Raw genomic sequence first — 21763 nt, forward strand, 5'->3', positions numbered from 1 at the left:
GAGCTCAGTGGAAGAAGAGAGTATTTTGGGTTTGATTCCTTTGGCCTGAAAGGAGCTCGTTATCTGACCAGCTTCAATCTTGTTGGCTACCCACTTCGTTTCTTGTAGCCCTCGAAAGCGTTTTGGAGGTTGATGCCTCGGTGAACGTGAGTTGTTTTGCTTTCTTGTCCGCAGCAGCAGCAGCAGAAAGCATGTTTGACTGAATCAAAGTGGGTCGTCACCGTCGATTTTCTCTAAGACGTATGCTCCAATACACAGTTGCACGGGGTGCAGAATAGTTTCCCCCCACTTTCGTGAAAGACATCGGGGTACTGCTTTGCCCGGTCTTTAGCAGAAATGTTCGTCGTGTGAGTTCCACACGTTCACTCTACGGTGTTGTTTACCTTCTGTGATGCGCGGGCTGATGACGTCACGTCATCATCATCACTACTTCACGTCAAGACGAGTTAACTTTTTTTTTTCTCAACTTTGTGTGGAAAAATGCGGGGATTATGCGGCCTTTTAATAAATATGCAGCCTTTTAAAAATCTGCGCCATTTTGCTGATTATGCGGTAAATTCTGCGATCGCAGAATCGCGTTTTTCTGGAGGGTCTACATTCTGTTACCAAGCATCCTGGTTCACTGTCAGTGTACACATGGAACCTGTACATATAAGTCATTAGCAAAGGTCTGGCCGTGAGTAGCTGCGTCTCCATGTCCCTCCTCTAAAGCTCCTTACACAACAAACTGACACCAAAGAACACCAAAGAACACGTCCCGACAGAACGTCGCCTCACGTCTCCTGCGTCTTGGCCATGTGTCGCACTGGAACACACCGCAAAGACTTCAGCCGACGGCCAAGTAGCACGTACGAACTGCGCATTCGTGAGTGGCAATAACTCCCCTTACCAGCAGGCGGCGGTAGTGTGTATTCGTCATTCAAAAGAGGCAACAACCGGAAGAAAGACTGCATGATACACCGAGAGAAGAAGAACAGACTGCGTGATATAAACAAACAACTAATTGTTAAATGTTTAACTGGAGTTAAATGAAATCTCAGATTTGCCTTCAGTTTGTTTGGGTCCCTCACTTCCGTTTCACTTCTCATGCACTGATTCGCTAGCTGAACAGCCAATCAGAGTGATTTCTTTGTCCGACTGCCTGTGGCCGACGCACGGCATGTGTCGGCCATGAAAGGCCAAATAAGACGTGTCACGGCCGGCGGTGCGGGACACACCAAATTGAGTTTGGGCGACAGGGCACGCTTCGTCGTCCGACTAACGAAAACGGCCGATTTCGGCCTGGTGTGTCAGGGCCTTAAGGGACCGGAGAGTGTTCAGTGTTTGGAAAGTTTTAGGACAGAGTCGGCAAGATCAGCACATGTTTCTTTTGTGGCAGTGTAAAATAATGTTTAAATGAAGTCATTAAATTACATTAACGTAATATACTTATTTGCCCTCTTTTCTCAGAGTACAAATATTGATATCAATCTCACGTCTGTGCGAGTACAAAACTGCATTCAAGATATGTTGGACTTGAAGTGGTGATAGTAAGATAGCCTGGCCTGAAAAGAGAAGCAGCAGATATGAAGCTGACTGCTGAACCTGTTCTTTGGTTCTTATACACAGAGCCAGGTTAGCCTCGTCCAGCATCTACTGTACCTGAAACACTCAAGCAGAGTATTAATTCATTTGAGCTGTCCTTTAAACTGAAATCTCCTCCAATTCTTCCTGAGACATGACTGACTGTGTGTGTGGTTGGATGGCTCTGTGCCATGTGACCTGCCCTGACTTAGATGCTGTGTTCAGGGCCTGTTTGTGCAGGAGCTGCCTCTGAAAACCCTGGCTGCCTTGCGCTCCAGTCAGGCTCTGATGTTGAAGGTTTGTGGGTGCCATCAACACCCAGATAGATAACCCTCTGCAGGGGTGTCACCAAGTTGTGCCGCAAAGAGAGCCAGCGCCCTAGAGCCAAGGCCCCCCTCTCCCACCCTGCTCTCCACCCAAAGGGAGACCAAATATCAATGAGGGTGCTACTGATTTTGTTTAACTGTCATTCAAAAAAGTTATATTTGTAATATGCCCGTGAAGCATAGGGATACTAATAATAAAGAAATATGTTTTCCATGTTTGTGCAGATGTATGACAAACATAAATGCAAATGGTCTGCATTGAAAATAAAGATGAAAGTTACATTTTAATTAAATTCCATGTTCGTAATGGTAATGTAATGCAAGTTACATTTATGTTGCTTTGTTATTATCAACCAAAACATTCTGATTCAGAATAAAAATACAGACCAACACCAAAAATGAAAATGAGCATTGACAGATGGTACGTGACACTCAGGATGATAGCAGCCCTTTGTGTCCACCCAGATCATAATACATAACAACTATTTTCATTATTTGAAGTCAGGAAATAAAAAGGCTTAGGAGTTTATACAAAACATATATTTTGAAAAGAACTCTTACAATTATTTGAATTTTCACACACTCAAACAATTAATCTAATTATAAAAAACACAGTTGGACAAAATCATTGAAATATCAATGTAGGATTTCGCCCTCTTATTGGCAGCTGTTGACTTCTTAACATTGAAACCGGTGTGGTGGAGATCTGGAATGGTGAGGGACAAAGCAGCACACTTTCCTACTTGCTACATTTACCCCCTACTTATTTGTACTAATAACATTCTGTATATATTTCCATTTAATTGGTACTCTTTTTGGACTTACTCTAATCCACTGGAAAATAATTTGACAGACCACACAATATAAAGAAGTATGTTCCAAAATAATGCTGGGTTAACCATATAATAATATGGAATAGTACTGAATACTTATTTTGTGGTTAAGGTATTGGGTAAAGGTAGTCTTCCTTTAAAGGTTCTGCATAATAACACAATTTGGAAATATGTACACTGTAAAAAGTAGGCAAGTTGAATGCAGCTGGTTCTATTTTGTGTCAGCGGGGAAATGTAGCGATCATACCTGTACTGTCCTGTCCTAAATGTGTATCTGATCATGCTGGTCGTCTCAACAGAAGCGGCGTATTGTACAGCCCTGTGTGGGACAGTTGGCCGCAGTAAGTCTGGATGTGTTTCTGTACTGCTGTCCTCTCTTTGTGGCCTCGCTGCGCCCACCTCTGCTCCGCTGCACTCTGAGGGCCTGGCCACGGTGAAGGGGACATTGATGCACATTATCCTGAGTTGGGGATGCTTATTGATTTGCAACCATCACTCTGTCAGTACCTCAGAGATTTGAAATCGTTCACATCCTTTGAACATAAAGAAGCATCCCAGTGTATCAACCATCCCCTTTGCCCCCCCAGGCCCATAGTTTGCTGTGCCGGTGCCTTTTGTCGTTTCTTTCTTCTACCAGGTTTCCTTTTTTTTATCCTTTGACCTTCCATTTACTTACTTTCCACTCTGATGTTCTATTTCTCTTTTTCCTCCATATCCCTCTTCTTCTTCATTCTCCTTTCCTTTCTCTCTCCTCCTGGTGACCTTTTGCCCTGTGATATTTTTTCACCGCTGGCCACCTGTGCTTTGTGACTCCCCCCCGGCAGATGTTGCCCATCAGCGTGCGCAACATGCCCTCAATAAGCCCTCTAATCCTAAAACGCCTCAAGGTACAATTCTCTCTGCCCCCTACTTGCCCCCTCTTCTCCGCCCGTCCTGTGGATGCCACCCGCCATCATCCGTCGCACCCCCCCTCCTCCGTCGTCATGCTGTAATTAACCTCCTTTGGCTGCTACTGCTTCATAATGTTTACTCCTATTCAAGGTTCTGTCAAAGATGCTTGACCAGAAATCAAACAAAAATGGTAATACCATTGAAATGAAAAGACACAGAATATATCTCTACATTTCCCAGAAATAAAAATAAGCAACCTAAATATGTTGTAAGGTGTAAATAAGAAAAAATATTGGTTTTTTTGGATACAATAAAGTATATAATAAGTTATGACATTACAATACAAGATCATACTGTGTGTGAAGGAGCCTTATTTGGTACTCTGGCACAGGTTTGCCCCTTGTTAGGACATGATATAGTCATATATTGAAAAAAAAGATTTTCTGATATACCGTATAAAGTTCATATAGACTCCCTATAGTAAATCAGATACAAGCCAGTCACTGTAGACCACCTGACATAGTGGGTTTCCATCATGAAGAGAATAGAATTATGGCTGAATTTGATGTTCTTTCCTGTGATTAAATTGTAATCAAAACAGCACATTTTATGATCAGCTATTGGCAGCTGGGACCTGCCCATAACAGTGTGTGTAATCCTGAGAGCAGCCTAACATTTCCAGGGACAGACATCATATCATGACAGTTTTCTGCAGGAATTATCAAATGTGGATGTTATGCTTATGGATATGTTCTCCATTATCTGAGAATAGAGGCTTGGCAGCACTCTGGTTCTGAGCTACTGTACATGTGGGTTCTCCTACCATAACACAGTGATTGCTGAGTGACTGAAGTGAGGCCAGCGCTTTGTGTAAGGAACTTCTCTAAGTTGAACCACATGTGCAAATAAATCATGTACTGTGGCAAAATGGATCTATACATGCCATGCAGACCTGTTGCCCTGCATATTTCCATATGTGTACAGTATATTATCTGTTAAATATTGACCTGTAGCAATCAACAAGTGGATTTTATGAGGTGAAAAAATCAGCGGCGGAAATTATTTTCCTTTTAACCCAAAAAACATATCTAATCTTGGAAAAGCACCTTTGACACTACTCGGGGAAAATCTGCAATCGAGTAACATTGATTGATGATATTAGGCTGGTCAAGAAGAAAGAGAATCACATCAATGTCATGGATTACATTTCCCATTATATTGCTCTACAAACAAAGGTAGTTCTAGAGAAGAACACCCTCAATGCTCTCACTACATGTATTTGTGGAACGTGGTTGAACTTGCTCAGGTGTCACCAAGTAACTGAGTGACACACTTTGATAACATGTCAACTCCGGCAGTGGCTCAGTCAGTAGGGGCTTGGACTGGGAGCTGTAGGGTCGCTGGTTCAAGTGTGGACTGGTACTTGGAGAGGTCCCAGTTCACCTCCTGGGCCCTGCTGTGGTGCCCTTGAGCAAGGCACCGGACAACCCCCCCCCCCCCCATTGTTCCACGGACGCTGTACAATAGCTGCCCAATGCTCCTAGTACTAGACTCCTGGTACAAGGATGGGTTAAAAGGAGAGAACAAATTCGACTGTGTGTGCTGTGCATGTGTAACCATTAAAGAGGGTTTCATCCCTCCCAATTACAATTGCAAAACTCCCGAATGTCCTCCTTGATTTCTCTGATGCGTTCCATAGACTCCTGGTCAGTGATAGTGACCTTTACCTCAGGGTGTACGCCTATGTAAAGGACATTAGTTTCAACAACGACTAGGAGGAGGTCAAAATTATCAACCAGGAGTCAGTAAAACAAAGTCCTTAGCTGATGCTGCTGCTGGTTTCAGTCTAATATTTTTGACACCTCATTTCTACCCTACTTAGAAAGAACCTGTCACAAGCCCCCAATGTCCTGGCACCTGAGCAAGCTTCTGTCCCTGACGTCATTTGAAGCCTTAAGGCAGAACCCTTTGAAAAGAGTCAACCTTGAGTTTGGAATATTTTATCACAGATTCCTGTTACAAAGGTCAAGAATGAATGTTCTCGTGCAGCATTTGAAGCGACGCTTGCCTTGCCACCCCGCTAACCTTTCTCTCTGCAAGCCCCGCTGCATTTATTTGTGGTGTTGTGTGAGGTTGTTGTGTTGGCATGACAAGTATGGCAAGGTGTGTTCCAGCATGGCAGGTTGTAACTCAAGGTCTCCCAGCAGGGCGGGCCTGGAGCGCAGGGACCCCCAGGACCTCCAGGACCCCCCGGAACTCCAGGGACACCGGGGCTTAATGGAGCCTCTGGCCCAGCAGTGAGTTCATTTCTGTTACTCTGACACTAGAAAATGTAGAAAAAGGCAATTTTAAAGAAACAGAATACTGCAACTAAAAAACACTTCATCAAATAAATAGGTAGAACAAGTCGAGATAGCACACTCTAGGAAGAAACACTGGGAATTAGCTGAGACTCAAATCATTACGAGACGAACTGGCACAGACGGAATATTTTGAGAGGAAAGATGATTAGGGACAGGTGACTGATCGGGTGGAGTAGATAATCACCAAGCTGGTAATGCATGAGGACAGGAAGGTGAGTATTTAGACATGGGATGGATGTGACCCATCATGGAACTGCATTGGTAGTTTTGTTGAAAAGGACTAATTCACGTCTGCTCTTCTGTGCAGGGTAAGCCTGGTGAGCCAGGCAAACCTGGAAAAGACCCCAGGGTCAGCTTCGCTTCAGTGAGTCCTCCACATTTATTTTCCACATTTTTCACATAACTGAAACTGTGTTGGTGTGACATTAAACTTATTTATTTCCACATTGTTTCTGCAGCTTTTACCAGGACTGAAGGTAAACATATTTCTCTTCTTGACCAAACAGCAAAATTACATTTCTGAAAAACATAATTAGCATCACTGTGAGATCCCATGATGTCTTAGACACACACACTGAGGCCCAAACAAAACAAGCCACAGAACCAGGATCAGGTCTCTGTGCAGCTGCACACATATCAGACCAGCCCCAGCTTCACAACAGAAACCTTTGGATTGGATGTTTTTTTTAACTCCACGTGATGACTTTATTGTCCGTATTACTTGGAAGGAACTGTAGATTGTGAGGTCAAATAGATGGTCAGAGACTTATTAATGCTCCTCATGGTAACAGGCTGAGTCTCATCAGCTTTAGCATGAGCAGTAACAGCTGATCACAAAGGCATCCGAGAAAGACATGATTTTAAATCCTTAAAAACAAGCCTCAGCCAACTGCATTTCTGTTCATATTTAAATATGAAATACTAATTTATTTACACTCTTGTTACTCTCCAGGGTGAACCGGGTTGGCCAGGACAAAAGGTGAGCTATGTTCTATGCTTAACTTTATAAATACGGTCAGTAGAATCCAGGATGGGTGATTGGGTGGAAATATGAGAACAAAATCCATCACGTAATTGATAGATTTGTAATCACAAAAGTCAAGCAAAAAACATGTTTCCCTCAGTAACGGTGGTTCTTCATATAACATGTGTTTAAAGGCAGCTGCAGGGATAAATGCAGATGATAAAGGAAGGTGTAACCATCTGTAAGCTGGTATATTAACAAGATAAATACGTACAATATAGAAGTTCATAGAGGGACTTGAAAGCACCTCAGAGGGAAATGGTTTCAACAAATAATGTGTCCCTTTGCTTGTGCGGAGTCACACACCATGTATGTTATTCGTCAACTTCCTGTCAATCAGTGTCTGATATTTGTCTTTGTGTCCCTCCCCAGGGGGATCGAGGGGACGCTGGCCCAGCGGGTTCTGACGGCTCAAAGGTATTCCACTCTGCCTGTATATAACTTTTTACGTTTAATTGCAGTATTTTTGTTTGTCATTCAACGGTTAATGACAACAATACGTTTAAAACAAACTTTAAAGCATATGCTTAAGATCTACTTAACATGTATGCACATTGAAATGAATCATGGGTTATTGTGGGGAGGCTGTGGCTCGGTGGGAAGTGTGCTGGACTTTGAATCAGGGGCTAACAAGTTCGAGTCCCACTGCAGTCAGCATGTCGTTGTGTCCCTGAGACACTTCACCCCAAATTGTTCCTGAGGGGATTGTCCACAGTACTGAATGTATGTAAGTCGCTTTGGATAAAAGCGTCTAACTAATGACATGTAATGTTACCATGCCTCTCCTCCATTCTGGCCGTGAAGGGATAATTTTCGAATGCAATTGCACTGTGAGAAGCTAGCAACTGCAGTAAGGAAGACATGATTAAAAAATGTCAAGTCACCCTGACTTGAAAATGTTTAATTGTGCACTATGTCAGCTATCAGTAGATTTGATAAAGATATATTTTGATTAGAGGTGTCAATCAATTTAAACATTTTATTGCAATAATAAGCTGTGATTAATCATAAGCAATAGCAGTTTAAAATTTCACACACTTTTCGTCTACCGTGCCATGTCTCCATGCTATTTAGAAGTATAATTTGAGACATTGTCAAAACCGATGTGTGTTCATCTTGACTGGAACAGGGTGTGTCGTATTAAAGGACTGTAACTTTGGACTGTCTACAGCAGGGGTCGGCAACCCCTGGCACGCGTGCCAGCATTGGCACGCGGCACCGTAACCAGTGGCACACTAGGAATAAGTGGAATAAGTGTGCAAAAATATTTAAATTGTATTTTCGGATCCTGAACGAGACCGCCGCCAGAGCGCGTCTCCCCGTTACATGCAGAAGGAAGCCATGCACGCAACGCAGGCCCGCTCTCTTTATCTCCAGGTGATATTCTGCCGCTTTCCTCCGTGGTGCAGTGCTGATCGTTTTACCACGGAGGAAAGCACTTCACTAATTGCAGTAGGCCTACCCATAAGGAGCTGTACAAATGCCGCAGTTTTTGCGTGGCTGTGTATTTAGTTGAAAGCCCAGTGGCGATCTGCTCATCTCTCATCGACATAATATGCTACAAAGGGGCGGACTGGCCATCTGTGTGTTGAACTTTCCTGTCGGCTCCCAGACCGTAGTCGAGGAGGGCAGAAGCAACAAGCTTCAGATTCGATAACCCACTTTAGAGAGAGGCGAGCTCTTCTTGGGAGGCCGTTGCATTTATTTAGCTGTTCTTTTGTTTCACAAAATACATCACAGACCTCTGTTTTTCTGCTTCCTCGTTTCACTTCCAGAAACATACACACGTTCTCTCCATAGGTTCTCTCACTGTCGCTCTACCATCCACAAACACACATGCACAAGCCACACCCCTCTCTCTCTCTCTCTCTCTCTTAAAGGGACAGCGATCTCATCTCACTCTGCATGACCCTAATATCATAACATGTGTGCTCTGGAGAATCACAGAACGGACGATCGTCCTTATTATTATGCCATTTAAACCAATTATTTAAATCTATTTGTTAAATTCGGCATCATGCGAGTTGCGCTGACAGGTCCACACACTGCTTCCCCGCAGCGAGGCTCCCCCGCCCTCCTGCTGATAGTTGACGAGCGTCAAGCTCCCCCCCCCCCCCCCGTTGATAATTCTCGATCGTTGGCACGCTGATAACAATTATTTTTTAAAATGGCACTTCATATCAAAAAGGTCGCCGACCCCTGGTCTACAGTAACTCTAATATCAGCCTGAGCTCTAAAAGTGAAGGCTGTGGATTTTGTCCCCCATCTTGTCCAAGTTAGCACCACAGTCATTATTAATCAAGCTGGTTTTGAAGTTGTGTGTCATAAAAATATTACAGCCCTGACCTCACAAAATGATGCAGGTACCATCTGCTGCCACATTTATGGTTTTGGCATTTATTTAATGGGATACATTTGTTCGTTTATGAATTTTAGTCTCCTAAGTACTGACAGGAACAACAACGCGTATGCACACGCACACTTATGCACACACTGTGTCGATGGCAGCTTAAATAGTCTAATCTTGCTTTGAAGCTGTGAGCGATGCTTCACTCCACCTGCCTGACCGTCTCATAATGTCTTGGCACACTTCTGTTAGAGGACACAAACAACAACTAACAAGTACATGTGCACAGCCAACGCGTTGTAATCCAAGCCTTTACATGGTAACACATAACAAATGTCTTCATGTTTAAACTCTCATAAAATCTTTACCAAGAGAGGTTTGCGGTAACAAAAACTTTATTTTAAGACTTTTTTTATGTTCAAGGTGGGGGTATGTAAGTTTGAGAAACCGGCTCGAGATACACTTTTTGTTATATTCCAGGGAATGCTCTTAACATCCCGATAGCAATGGATATCTGAAAAAAAAATCCATAAAAAAAGTCATCTGTGGAAGCCGTAGTAGCCTACTGTAAAAAGCACGTCCAATCAGTTTAGCCGGCCCGGCTAAAATGACTTGATGGCCTACCTGCCTGTCAGCCTTCCATCTGTGCACAAACTTACCTCTTGCCCTCATTGGTCATGTGCGCGTTTGTGTGTGTTGGAGGAGGGGCTCTGTAAGGAAGTGGCAGATTTTTTCCGGCTTTGTATTTTCAAATTCTAGCGCACTCGAGCTGGTTTCTCCAAAATGACCTACCCCACCTTTAAGACAATGTGAAATTGCAAGTAATCTTGCTGTCTCACTCAGAACTTAAGGGAGATGTGGACCCTGACACAGCATACAGCCGCTCATTTACATCCAGCAGACACAGCGCAACAGTAGCATTCATTTGGAGTTGTGTTGCTGGCCAACTCAGTTTCTCACTGTGTCTGTAGTTGTATCAGTGCTAAAAGAGGCTTAAAGCTCCATACAGTTTATAAGAATTGTAGTCCCATTTATGACCTCATCCTTTTGTATGTTACTCAATCTTTATTTTACCATTGTTACTTGACTTTCTCTTTTTTGGTTTCCCCCTAAGGATATTACCTTGTAACTGATACTTTTTTTAGTACCACCTCATTCAAGGTTCTGTTAACTGTGTTCGTTATTCTCCCGTCCAGGAGAGAAGCTTTAAAAGGAGACTAAATGGAGTCTCTGTGAAAGTTCAATTGGGTACTTTAATTAAAAAAGGCGCGGGTTGGTCACAAGCATGATATTGTTCAGTCAGACAAACAGCTGTGATCCGCTCCTCGATAGGGAAGAGAAGAGCCTGGATCTGTCCTCCGGTGCTGTTATATATCCTCTGCTGGCTCCTCCCCGCCAGCCGGCTCGCCTCGTCTCCAATGTCCGTTATTGCATTTAAACAGAGGATAGGTTCTTTTCACATTCAATATATATGCTTAACACGCCGTTTCTCCTCATATTCTCTTTCATCACTTTTCATTTAACACATTCTAAACGCTGTAATCAATACTCTAAACAATACTTCTCGGCTCGTTTGGTTTCCGGTCATTCCGGATGTTGTCACATGCTACTCTCGTCTGTAAACAATAATGTATTCAAATAAACTGTACCTTCATTTAATATTCAGCATGGTAGTATCTCAACATCTATAGTTGTAGTGTTAAATCAGTAGGCTTCGGTTTGCACCACTCCATATCATTTCGCTACTAAATTCACCTATTCAGGAAATCGTATATTAGCCACATGCTAAATGCTAACCGTAGATGAAGGATTTTCAGAATAAAAGCTTAACTGCTTGTGCATAAGAATTTCTGGTTTTTCAGTATAAAAGAGCATTAAAACTGACGGCATGTTTAAACTACATTTCTCCATTAAAACATTGATTTTAATTTCTAACAGTCCCTCCTTACACACCTAAAAGGTGTGTATAATACTGAAATCAATGAGTTCTTCATCTGAACTTTGCATATTACATATCTCATATTAACAAACATACAATCAAATGGAATGGTTTTACAGCCAGCTTTACAAAAATACAAAATAAATTATTGTCTGTGTTCAAACATAAAAGTGTTCCCTTGTGCATAACTTCTAGTGTTTACATTCAATATCATTCTTCAAAATAGCAGCAATGGCTTGGTATCAGAACATTTCTTCGTCCCTCCTTTCACAGAAACCGTTCTCATACCACGCTCAGTGTTAAGGCACTTGTTTTTACAAAGTGAAAAGAAACAAACCATTTTAGAATAGCAATGATTTTTACAACATGAGATCCACCATATTAGAATAGTATAAAGTAATAAAGAATACAATAAAATATCTTGGATTGGCAAAGTAAATTGAAAAATAAAAATAAACTATCTTGGAATAGTGTAAAGTAAATTGAAATGGATTCACTCCATTTTAGCATTTTATTTTTGCTCACTTCTTCACATGATTTCATAATGTAAAGAATCACATCAGCTGGACATTCATTGATCAATCTCATCTCCGAACATCCATATCATTTAAACTAACTCATCATTGTCATCAACATCTGTATACGGGGGTTGGTCGTCTTGTTCTGCTAGCATTTGTAATTATCTCCTCATGAGAAATTTACCCTCTCTCCTTTCATACCATTTAAGGTATGAAAGTAATATGTTCTCTAGAAGGGGCCGTTGTACGTTCTACTCTGGGGTACGGCATTCTAGACAGTCATTTCTGGGAGAAGATTTTGGTCAGTTACAACAGTTGTAGAGTTTCATCACGTAAAAGTTCCTACTCAGTAACTTTGGGTGGTCTGTTCTAATGCAGTGATAAAGTCCCTGAAATGGTGGGAAAACCGGTGGAATATTAATAACGCATCATACTAATTTATCTTCAATTATGGTCTACTTAAATACCTATGCTAACCCCTTTAACAGTGTGTGGAACCTTGGGTGCCCGAGCATGTGATAATTACTTCCTCCTTTAACAAGGATTTTAAAAACAGAAGTCATTTCATTAATGGTTTGTAGTTCAATTCAGGAATTACACTTATGGCAGATATGTTTCTCCTTTAAATAACATCTCTAAATGTCAGGTCATCACCGATTGAATGGATGACCTTTAGGAGCTGGTGGCGCTTGTCTTTTAAAACTCATACTCTGGTGCCGTGCGCTCCCTCTGAAGCTGCAAGTAAGATTTAAAACATCTGCAGGGTGGGTCGAGCGACCCCTTCTCCCTGAACGATATTTGTTGTAAAATATGCACAATCACAATGAGTGATCCAAGGCCCCGCATGTATTACTCCCAATTATATTAGTTTTTTTTTAATTAAAATGTGCAATCTCTCTTTGCCCAGTGTCTTTTTAAAACTCTACATCTTGGACAAAAAACAAATGTTATTTCCACCTTAATCTTCCCTCCTGAGGTAATAACCATGCTACAATGGAGAAATCAATACTCTAGATTGGAATACTATCTTTGGCTTGGTACTAGCTCTACCTTTAACATTTTCCATACAAATAAAGATTTGTCTGCTTTTATAGAGTGGTTACTAAAACCATCCCTTTAAACTGTAGGTCTATACTGTAACAAATAAAATCTTACCCAAATTCACACATGAATAAAAAAAACTCTTAAAGAATAATTTGTTCATATGATGAAAAGATTGAATAATATATTCTACCCTCAGTGTGTTTTTAGGGTTATTTAATAGTTTCCTCTTTCTTTCTTTATAAATTAACCAATTGATTAATTCATGGCTAATAAACCTTTCTCTTTACGTATTTCTCGTTGGTGAATAAGTGTGTTTATGTGTAAACTCACTCACTCCCGTTTTCCTTCTCTCCCCCTCTGGTTGTCAAGCCACGACCCCCTCACGTTCTGCCGGACCATGCCAACTCCTCCGGCCTGTCTTCTCCTCCGTCCACCTTCTGCTCAGTCCATCTGCGCTTGGATCCTTCCGCTGTAACTCTCTTCAGTGTCCCATCTGCTTTGCTTTTCATCTCCTCCTTTACAGTCTCTACTTTGTTGCATGGAGGGCGTATTCTGCTCTCATGTCCCACACTCTGCTCTTGTGTCCAAATCTTGTGGCTCAGCTTGGAACTTCATGTCCTGTGGGGGACCGATGAGAGTGTGCCTTTTTATGTCACCTGTAGTTCTGGATTCCTCAGGTGGAGATGGTTCAGCTCTGCTTCTCTGTCTGTTCGATGGAGGAGGAGGAGTCTTCCGTGGTGAGGTCTTTTGTCTGCTTGGAAGTTGGGGTCGTAGCGTTCTGACAGGCGGAGAGATAGAGAGAGAGAGATCTCGGGACGCATTATCCATAGTTAATTCTAACACACTGAGGTAAAATAAATCCAATCTTTCCCACTCTATTTTCCTAACCATACTATCTTTCTTTGATGTTAAATGTCATCTAAGCCCAGTTAATGTTTTCTAATAATTGTACCATATCCCTAAACATTGTTTTCACCCAATGTAACATGTTTACTCCAATGAACTCTTTCAGGAAACCACTTTCTTCCATACATTTAAATACCTAGATGATTCAAGCACCACATATTTCACACACTATAAAGCAGGGGTCACCAAACTTTTTTCTCTGGGGGCCACATTATTGTTCCTGACTGTGATGGGGGGCCGGGGCCGAGTCAGCTCATTGTGTAGAAGAGATTACTAGCCCGGCACAGCCATCCCCACTACTACTTCCACACTACTATATCAACACTTGATTCCTGTCACATATTTGTTTACCATCTTTACTAGTGGTTTACAAAAGTAGCAATTGAGTCTTCACACTTTGCTTTAATTTGAAATACCACAGATATTCCATTTATTTGTTTTCTAATAAAAATAACATCAAAGCTGTCAAGGTAAGAAACATCTGCCTAGTTGAGGTGATTGACACTGGCAAAGGTGAGTTCAAAATTATAAATTATAGGTAGGCCTGATGATGATGATAATAATAATAATAATAATAATAATAATAATAATAATAATAATAATAATAATTGTGTGCAGCACTTAATAAAGGTCAAATAAATAGGCCTATAAAATAAATAAATAAATAAAAAACATCAAAATTATAATAACATGAGTAGGCTAATAGAACTAGCTAACTCTTATGCCTATCCAGGGGAGCATGTTCAGTTAACATTTTGTTTAGGTCAAGGTGAAAAGGACATGAGCAGTGTAGGCTCAAAACTAAAGCACAACAATAATACAGAATAATGGCAATCAAAATCAGTAGCCTATATGTAGGTGAGCTGGATTTGTACTTGTTGATGAATTGTGCTGTCTTTGGGATGGGATCAGCAACAGCAATCTCCTCTCCTCACTTCAGAGTGCCTTCTGGAGCCCTGGCATGGAGGGATGACGGATTGAACACAAGAAGCACCATATTCAGTAATTGGCAAGACATGCTGCTGTCTGCTTTTCTCTGTGACATAATTTTACAACATATGTAGCAAATTAAAAAGAGCCTTCACATTTCATATTTATAGCAATTAAAATCAGTAATTGTTAAAATCAGTGTGCTTACCGTATCAGTGTGAACTGTGTGTTTGCTTCTGGCTGATGAGAAGTTCAATGTCTGGTTGCAGTCTAGTGGTAGCCAGTCTCAAGGTCTGATGCAAGTGTTTATCTGTGAGTCTGTTCCTTGTTGTATTCTTGGTTTGCTTCATGCGGGAAAAGGTTTGCTCACAGATGTAGGTGCTGCCAAAAACTGTGGACATCTTCATTGCATGCTGTTTGATGTTTGGGTAGGTTTCCCCTGGGAGCGAAGCATAGAACTCAATGAGACTGTCAGGCTTGAACGCATCTTTAAGGATATCACAATTCTGCAACTCGGCTAGTTCAAACTGAAGAGAGGGATGGGCATCATTTATGTCGGCAGCAAAGGGGTTCTGGAACAAACGTATTGCTTTACCGTTGACATGAAGCTCACGGAACCGCACACTGAACTGCCCCCGCAGCATTTCCAGTGCATCCTTGCACTTTTCGACTGGGAACGGGACAGGTGGTTTCTCAGCGCAGTAGCTCTGGGTGGCAGGGAGATGCGTAAAGTCCAGCTTTTCGACCTGTCTCATAAGCAGCACTAGTTTGACCTCGAACGCTTTGATGTGGGAATACAGGTCACTGATTAGCTTCCCTTTGCCTTGGAGCTGCACGTTAAGGTGGTTCAACATTTCAGTCACATCTGTTAAAAATGTGAGTTTCCATTTCCATTCTGGCTCGGTCAGCTCTCGTACCGTTTCACCTTTAGACTGCAGGAAGGTGTTGATTTCGGGTAGCAGGTCGTAGAAACGGCGCAACACTTTGCCTCGGCTTAACCACCGGATTTCTGTGTAGTACAGCACATCCTCGTAGGCAAACTCAAGCTCGGAGAAGAAGGCCTGGAACTGTCTGTGTTTCAGACCATTTTTTCGGATGTAGTTGACACAGTGCACAACCACCTTCATAACAGACGCCCACTTCAAAACTTTGCAGCATAGGGCTTGCTGGTGAATCAGACAGTGGACTTGTAGTGGGGGGGTGAGACCTCGTTCCTCGAATTCGCTGTTCAAGCGCCCTACTAGCCCCCTTGTCGTGCCAACCATACTAGGTGCGCCATCCGTAGTGATGCTGGCAAATTTACACCGGTCTAGACCCAACTCTTCCATTGTTTTGCACACTTGGACAAAAATATCCTCTCCTGTTGTAGTTCCTTTGAGGCTTTTTAGTGCTGCCAGCTCCTCAGACACTTCAAAGCTTTCGCTAATCCCACGAATAAAAATGAGCAGTTGTTCTGTGTCCTGCACATCATTGCTCTCATCCATGGCCAAAGCAAAACACTTGAATTTTGACGCTTTCTCGTTCAGCTGCTCATAAACGTTGTCCCCCAATTCTTCTACTCGCCTGGTCATAGTAGTCGCGGAGAGACTCACACCGTTGACTGCCTCTCTCTTGTCGGGACACACCTCCTCGGCCACAGCAAGGATGCATTTTTTAACAAAGTCCCCATCAGTGAAGGGCTTCCCATGGGTAGCTAGTATGTGAGCTACCTTGAAGCTAGCTCGAACAGCAGCGTGGTTTACCTGGGTTTGACGAATGAATGTTTGTTGTTGTGCTGCCAGTCCGCCTTTCATTCTGCGAATTCTGTCTGCTCTTGCTTGCCCTCGCAAGCTAGCAAAGTCACTGTGGTGGGTTTCGTGGTGACGACGAAGATTATATTCCTTGAAAACCGCCACACTCTCTTTACAGATAATGCAAACGGCACGGTCCTTATACTGAACAAAAAAATAGTCGTTGGTCCACTGTTCTTTGAAAATTCTGCACTCTCTATCAACTTTTCGTTTAACGTTAGCCATTTTTGCTGTCCTGAACACTGACAGTTCTCTACGCGTGCGTTGTCTGTCACTCACTTGATCTCCAAGATGTCGGGTGACGACAATTCGGCAAATATAGTGCATTTTATTTTATAACTAAATATAATTTTTTTAACTGAAACAAAATCAACAAAATACCAAACGCAGACATGTTATTATTTTCCAAAAATCAATTTGAAAAAAATAAGCCATGACGACTTTTGGGGATTTGCCTCATAGGGCCGGTTCAAGTAGTGGGGGGCAGAGGGGGTGGCGGCCGGTCAAAGGGGGGTGGCGGGCCGGATCCGGCCCCCGGGCCGTAGTTTGGTGACCCCTGCTATAAAGGAACGTCTCCATATTTTCTCAATCACTTTAAATCTCACTGTTATTTAGAACATAAGTAACTTTGGTGACTGGACATATCTGCAATGTCGCCACTGTCTGCTAGGACATTTTGTTCATAGAGTTTGTACGTACAAAGCTGTACTTTTGGGTTAGTAGCCTGTTTCAACTGTAATCATTTTCAATAATTCTACTCAGGTCACCGGTCGGTTGTTCATAAACTTAACAGGGGGTGTTTCTGGTACAGACTAAAACATGGATCCAGTGTATTTAGAGATTCCCCTAATCTGTAAATCCCCATCACTTACATATCCCGATCACTTAAACCCATCTCATCATTTGATAGAAGAACTGCATATAGGGGGGTGAATCATCTTGAGTATTTCTAACTCCTCCTCTTGTTGCTCAGCTGATCTTTTGGCTCTGAGGATAAGTGAAAGTCTGTGAAACACAGCTGGAGTCTTGTTAGTGATGTGGGCATTCTCTATGAGTGAACTAATGGTTCCATGTTTTACTTGATATTGTACTCCCCTTCCAACCAACAAGGTGCCAAGTGTAATGAGCACAATCAACAATGCTATTCTGACTCTTATCCCTAGGGGACCCCACAATTGGTTTGGCTTTGTTCTCGTCATCATCTCTATTTTATCCCTGGTTGTGTCCGTTACAGAATTTAAATAATGAGTCCAAAAATAACATACAAAAAATTGGACTCTTTTTCAGATGTAAAACAAAAAAATAGGTTTTCACATTAATGTACAATCTATAAAAATCTATAGACAATTTGTCTTTTGAGCTGTTTCTATCTTTATCTTATTTCTATTTATTGTTTTGTTCCAGCTCTGCCAAATCAGTCCTAACTCCCAATAATGTTCTGGAAGCTGCCAGTGAAGGGTGACAATGTGTGAGGTGGTGTCAATTTGCTCCTTTTTCTTTACTTTTAAACTGGAGCGCGTGTGAAGTTTGTTACAACCTTTCACGCTTCCGTCCACCGGGGATGAGCCCACTGTCTTTTGTGAACTTTCACCCTCACCCAATCACCTGGCCGAACAGGAGTCTCTTCTGGTGTCTCGTCTGGTATCTCTGTAGTTTTCCTAGCCTGCTGTGTAGACAAAACTTGCATAATATTACTCAGAGTTCTGACATATTCATCCACTTCTATTTGTCTAATATCTAAAACTGGACCACTCCCTCCTTGGAGAAGGCCCAAGCTTCGGCATACCTCTTGTTGTTTTATGACCTACTGTTGACTACATGTTATTATTTATTAACTACAACGTCACTGAAATCAACATATCTGTATAATCATGACACTCCCTCCTTTGAGCATAAAATGCTCAATTAATATTGTAATGATTACCGTATTATGAACAGGACATGGAAATCCCACAACGTTGCATTAAATAAATATAAATTCTCCGTGTACCCACAAGGCGTACAAAAATATCATATGATGTATGGCTTTCTGATGGCATAAATGCATATTCACAAAACATTTCCCATTAGCACTTCTAATAGTTTACTTGTTTCAATAATGGCTTTTGTCATGGTATTATGCATCATCGTTGCTGCGAAAAACAATACCCCTGGTGTCGCTAATGCGTCTCGATAACTCTAGGATTAGAGGATTGGTTGACACTGCTGAACTAACATATGATAAAATAATCTGTCTCCAAACTGGAGGGAAAATATGAACTATTCTCACAGAGAGTGACCTGAATGAAGGGCTGGTGCTCCTCACTCATAATGAGATATTGCCTTACGCACTACACTATAAATCAGTAAAGTTACTCAAGAATAAATAAATAAAGACTGATTCTTGAAACTTTTGTAAAAACCCTACAACTTCTTCATCCAAGCTCTTAATCAGTGTTATGTTATTTAATCTGCGGCTCATGCCTTAAAAAAGATACTTCAGACCGATTATAAAATTGTGTTTATGAGAAAAATGCAATCTGACTCCATAAATCACATAATTGTTTGATTAAAAACTGCACTTCTGGCTAAGAATAAATTAAGTTCCCCTTTAAACACAGCCCCGGTCTTCTGACGAGGTCTATCTATGTACTGGGTGGAAAATGTTGGGCCAGTCTCTGTCGCTCCATCACAGTTCTCCCACTAACAGTCACTCTCTAGTTCAGCTGGGTTCTTGTTGACTTCTTCACTGGTTTGAGACAAGCGACCCTATCGGACACCTCCCTTTGTAGCCAGACTTCACCACAGCAGAAACGAGTTTCTGTTTTCAGGTCTGGACAGCTTCACGTCAGGTGTATCGCCGCCCCTTGCATATTTTGGGTGGAAGCCCGTCTTCTTGACCTCACTAGTTGTGTGGACACAATAGTTTTCTGTGTGGGGGAACAACATCACTTGTAATCTGTATCCTTCTCATAATTACAAAAATAGTCTGCTAAATGTTCTACTCTGCTACTTCTAATTGGTGGATGCTCTGTGTAAATGCAAATTCAAAGCAAAAGGAGCAAATTGAATTTGCATTTCACGAAATGGCGATTGCCCTGTCTTTGTTTTTCCACATGTGGGGTGTAAACAAGATGGCACCCGATTATTTCGCACTCTGACCTGTAGACAAAGAGATTTGTCCATGCGGCTCTCAGGTGGGAGTTTAAACAATGGCGAGGTGATCTTTAAACGAACCGTAACAAAGTAAACCACTGGTGTGGTATTATAAACCCTGAAATCCAAGCCAAAACAACGCTTAGTTTAAAATAACAACATTTCTATCTAGTTTACTATGAAAAAATGGGCTTTATCTTATTGATATCATCACTTAAAGTTAGGGACCCTTACGCACTAGCTATAAACCTGTTCACGTAATATTTGACTTTATAGTCGACTATGGGCTTTATCTTATTGATATCATCACTTAAAGTTAGGAACCTTTACGCACTAGCTATAAACCTGTTCACGTAATATTTGACTTTATAGTCGACTATGGTTAACTGTTGCTATTTGGACACGCCAAACCGGGACCAATATGGAGACCTATCAGCCACTGATAATAGACCGTCGTCTTATTACTGCACTGCTGTTGTAATTCCGATTACCGTAACCCACCCGCAATATCTTTTTTTAAACAGAACAGTTTTAACCACTGATAAAGGCTTAGACCTTAACCAAGCCTTTCTTGAAAAGGACTTTCTTTAAAGCACTGACTTCGGTCTTAACCCTGAGTTGATTCACTATGCCCCGCTGGTTTTCACTTACTCGGCCCTTAACCGATTCGCTATGTCTCCAGATCTTAACAAAAATCGTCAAATGGGCTATATACCCTTACGTCATAGGCTAACTAACTATTAACGTAACAAGAGACACCTATGTGAAAGCAGCAAGGCACCTATCCGAAGTACAATGTCCACACACTATATATTTAAAATTCAACACCCACACGTGGTTAATAGCATGCAGGGTTAATGGAACAAAAGAAAGTGTGAACTCACCCTGCTTGTGACAAAACAACGCCTCGTGGTTTTAGAGTGATTATTTTATCAATTTGGGTTGTTTTAACATTAAAATGCACAGCTATTTTCAGGATCAGCCGGCTGCGGTCAAACACACAAATCGAACTTTGCCTAGTTTAACTAGTGAAGAATCTTTGTCATAACAGGCATCTTCTTACCGATTGATTTGAGCTCTTGTGTGTCGAATGGCTGCAAGCGTCTCCAGGAAACAGCCGGTTGGTTTTCTCTCCTCGGTCAGCGGGATCACATCAGGGAATTCACCAGATTGTTAACTGTGTTCGTTATTCTCCCGACCAGGAGAGAAGCTTTAAAAGGAGACTAAATGGAGTCTCTGTGAAAGTTCAATTGGGTACTTTAATTAAAAAAGGCGCGGGTTGGTCACAAGCATGATATTGTTCAGTCAGACAAACAGCTGTGATCCGCTCCTCGATAGGGAAGAGAAGAGCCTGGATCTCTCCTCCGGTGCTGTTATATATCCTCTGCTGGCTCCTCCCCGCCAGCCGGCTCGCCTCGTCTCCAATGTCCGTTATTGCATTTAAACAGAGGATAGGTTCTTTTCACATTCAATATATGCTTAACAAGCCGTTTCTCCTCATATTCTCTTTCATCACTTTTCATTTAACACATTCTAAACGCTGTAATCAATACTCTAAACAATACTTCTCGGCTCGTTTGGTTTCCGGTCATTCCGGATGTTGTCACATGCTACTCTCGTCTGTAAACAATAATGTATTCAAATAAACTGTACCTTCATTTAATATTCAGCATGGTAGTATCTCAACATCTATAGTTGTAGTGTTAAATCAGTAGGCTTCGGTTTGCACCACTCCATATCATTTCGCTACTAAATTCACCTATTCAGGAAATCGTATATTAGCCACATGCTAAATGCTAACCGTAGATGAAGGATTTTCAGAATAAAAGCTTAACTGCTTGTGCACAAGAATTTCTGTTTTTTCAGTATAAAAGAGCATTAAAACTGACGGCATGTTTAAACTACATTTCTCCATTAAAACATTGATTTTAATTTCTAACAGTTCCCAGCGAGCTGAGGCGATACTAAAATGCAGAGGTGGGGACTCGAGTCACATGACTTGACTCGAGTCAGACTCGAGTCGCATATTTTTGGACTTGAGACTTGCTTGACTAACATTGATAAAAGACTTGACTTGACTTGACTTTGACTTGGTATTCATGACTTGAGACTTGACTTAAGCTTGAGATAGATGACTTGAGAGGAGTTGACTGT

The 21763-nt window shown here is 41.7% G+C and overlaps 2 protein-coding genes across 2 annotated transcripts in view; one reads left to right on the forward strand and one right to left on the reverse strand.

Moving 5' to 3' along the window:
• Positions 1 to 21763, forward strand: part of col13a1 (collagen, type XIII, alpha 1) — a 91047-nt gene that overhangs the window by 34792 nt on the left and 34492 nt on the right. Inside the window, exons 12-17 of the mRNA XM_079690292.1 lie at positions 3547 to 3609; positions 5818 to 5910; positions 6284 to 6340; positions 6435 to 6452; positions 6929 to 6955; positions 7373 to 7417. Of these exons, the coding sequence (XP_079546418.1) occupies positions 3547 to 3609; positions 5818 to 5910; positions 6284 to 6340; positions 6435 to 6452; positions 6929 to 6955; positions 7373 to 7417 (303 nt within the window). The remainder of the gene's footprint in view (positions 1 to 3546; positions 3610 to 5817; positions 5911 to 6283; positions 6341 to 6434; positions 6453 to 6928; positions 6956 to 7372; positions 7418 to 21763) is intronic.
• Positions 13704 to 16949, reverse strand: LOC307044866 (general transcription factor II-I repeat domain-containing protein 2-like). Its single transcript, XM_079690291.1, has 2 exons — positions 14893 to 16949; positions 13704 to 14710 (listed from the first exon to the last, which is right to left on the reverse strand). The coding sequence occupies exon 1, from the start codon at positions 16799 to 16801 to the stop codon at positions 14897 to 14899; it is 1905 nt and encodes a 634-aa protein (XP_079546417.1). The 5' UTR covers positions 16802 to 16949; the 3' UTR covers positions 13704 to 14710; positions 14893 to 14896.

Source organism: Notothenia rossii (genome assembly GCF_949606895.1).
Source record: "Notothenia rossii genome assembly, chromosome: 6".
Lineage (NCBI taxonomy): Eukaryota > Metazoa > Chordata > Actinopteri > Perciformes > Nototheniidae > Notothenia > Notothenia rossii.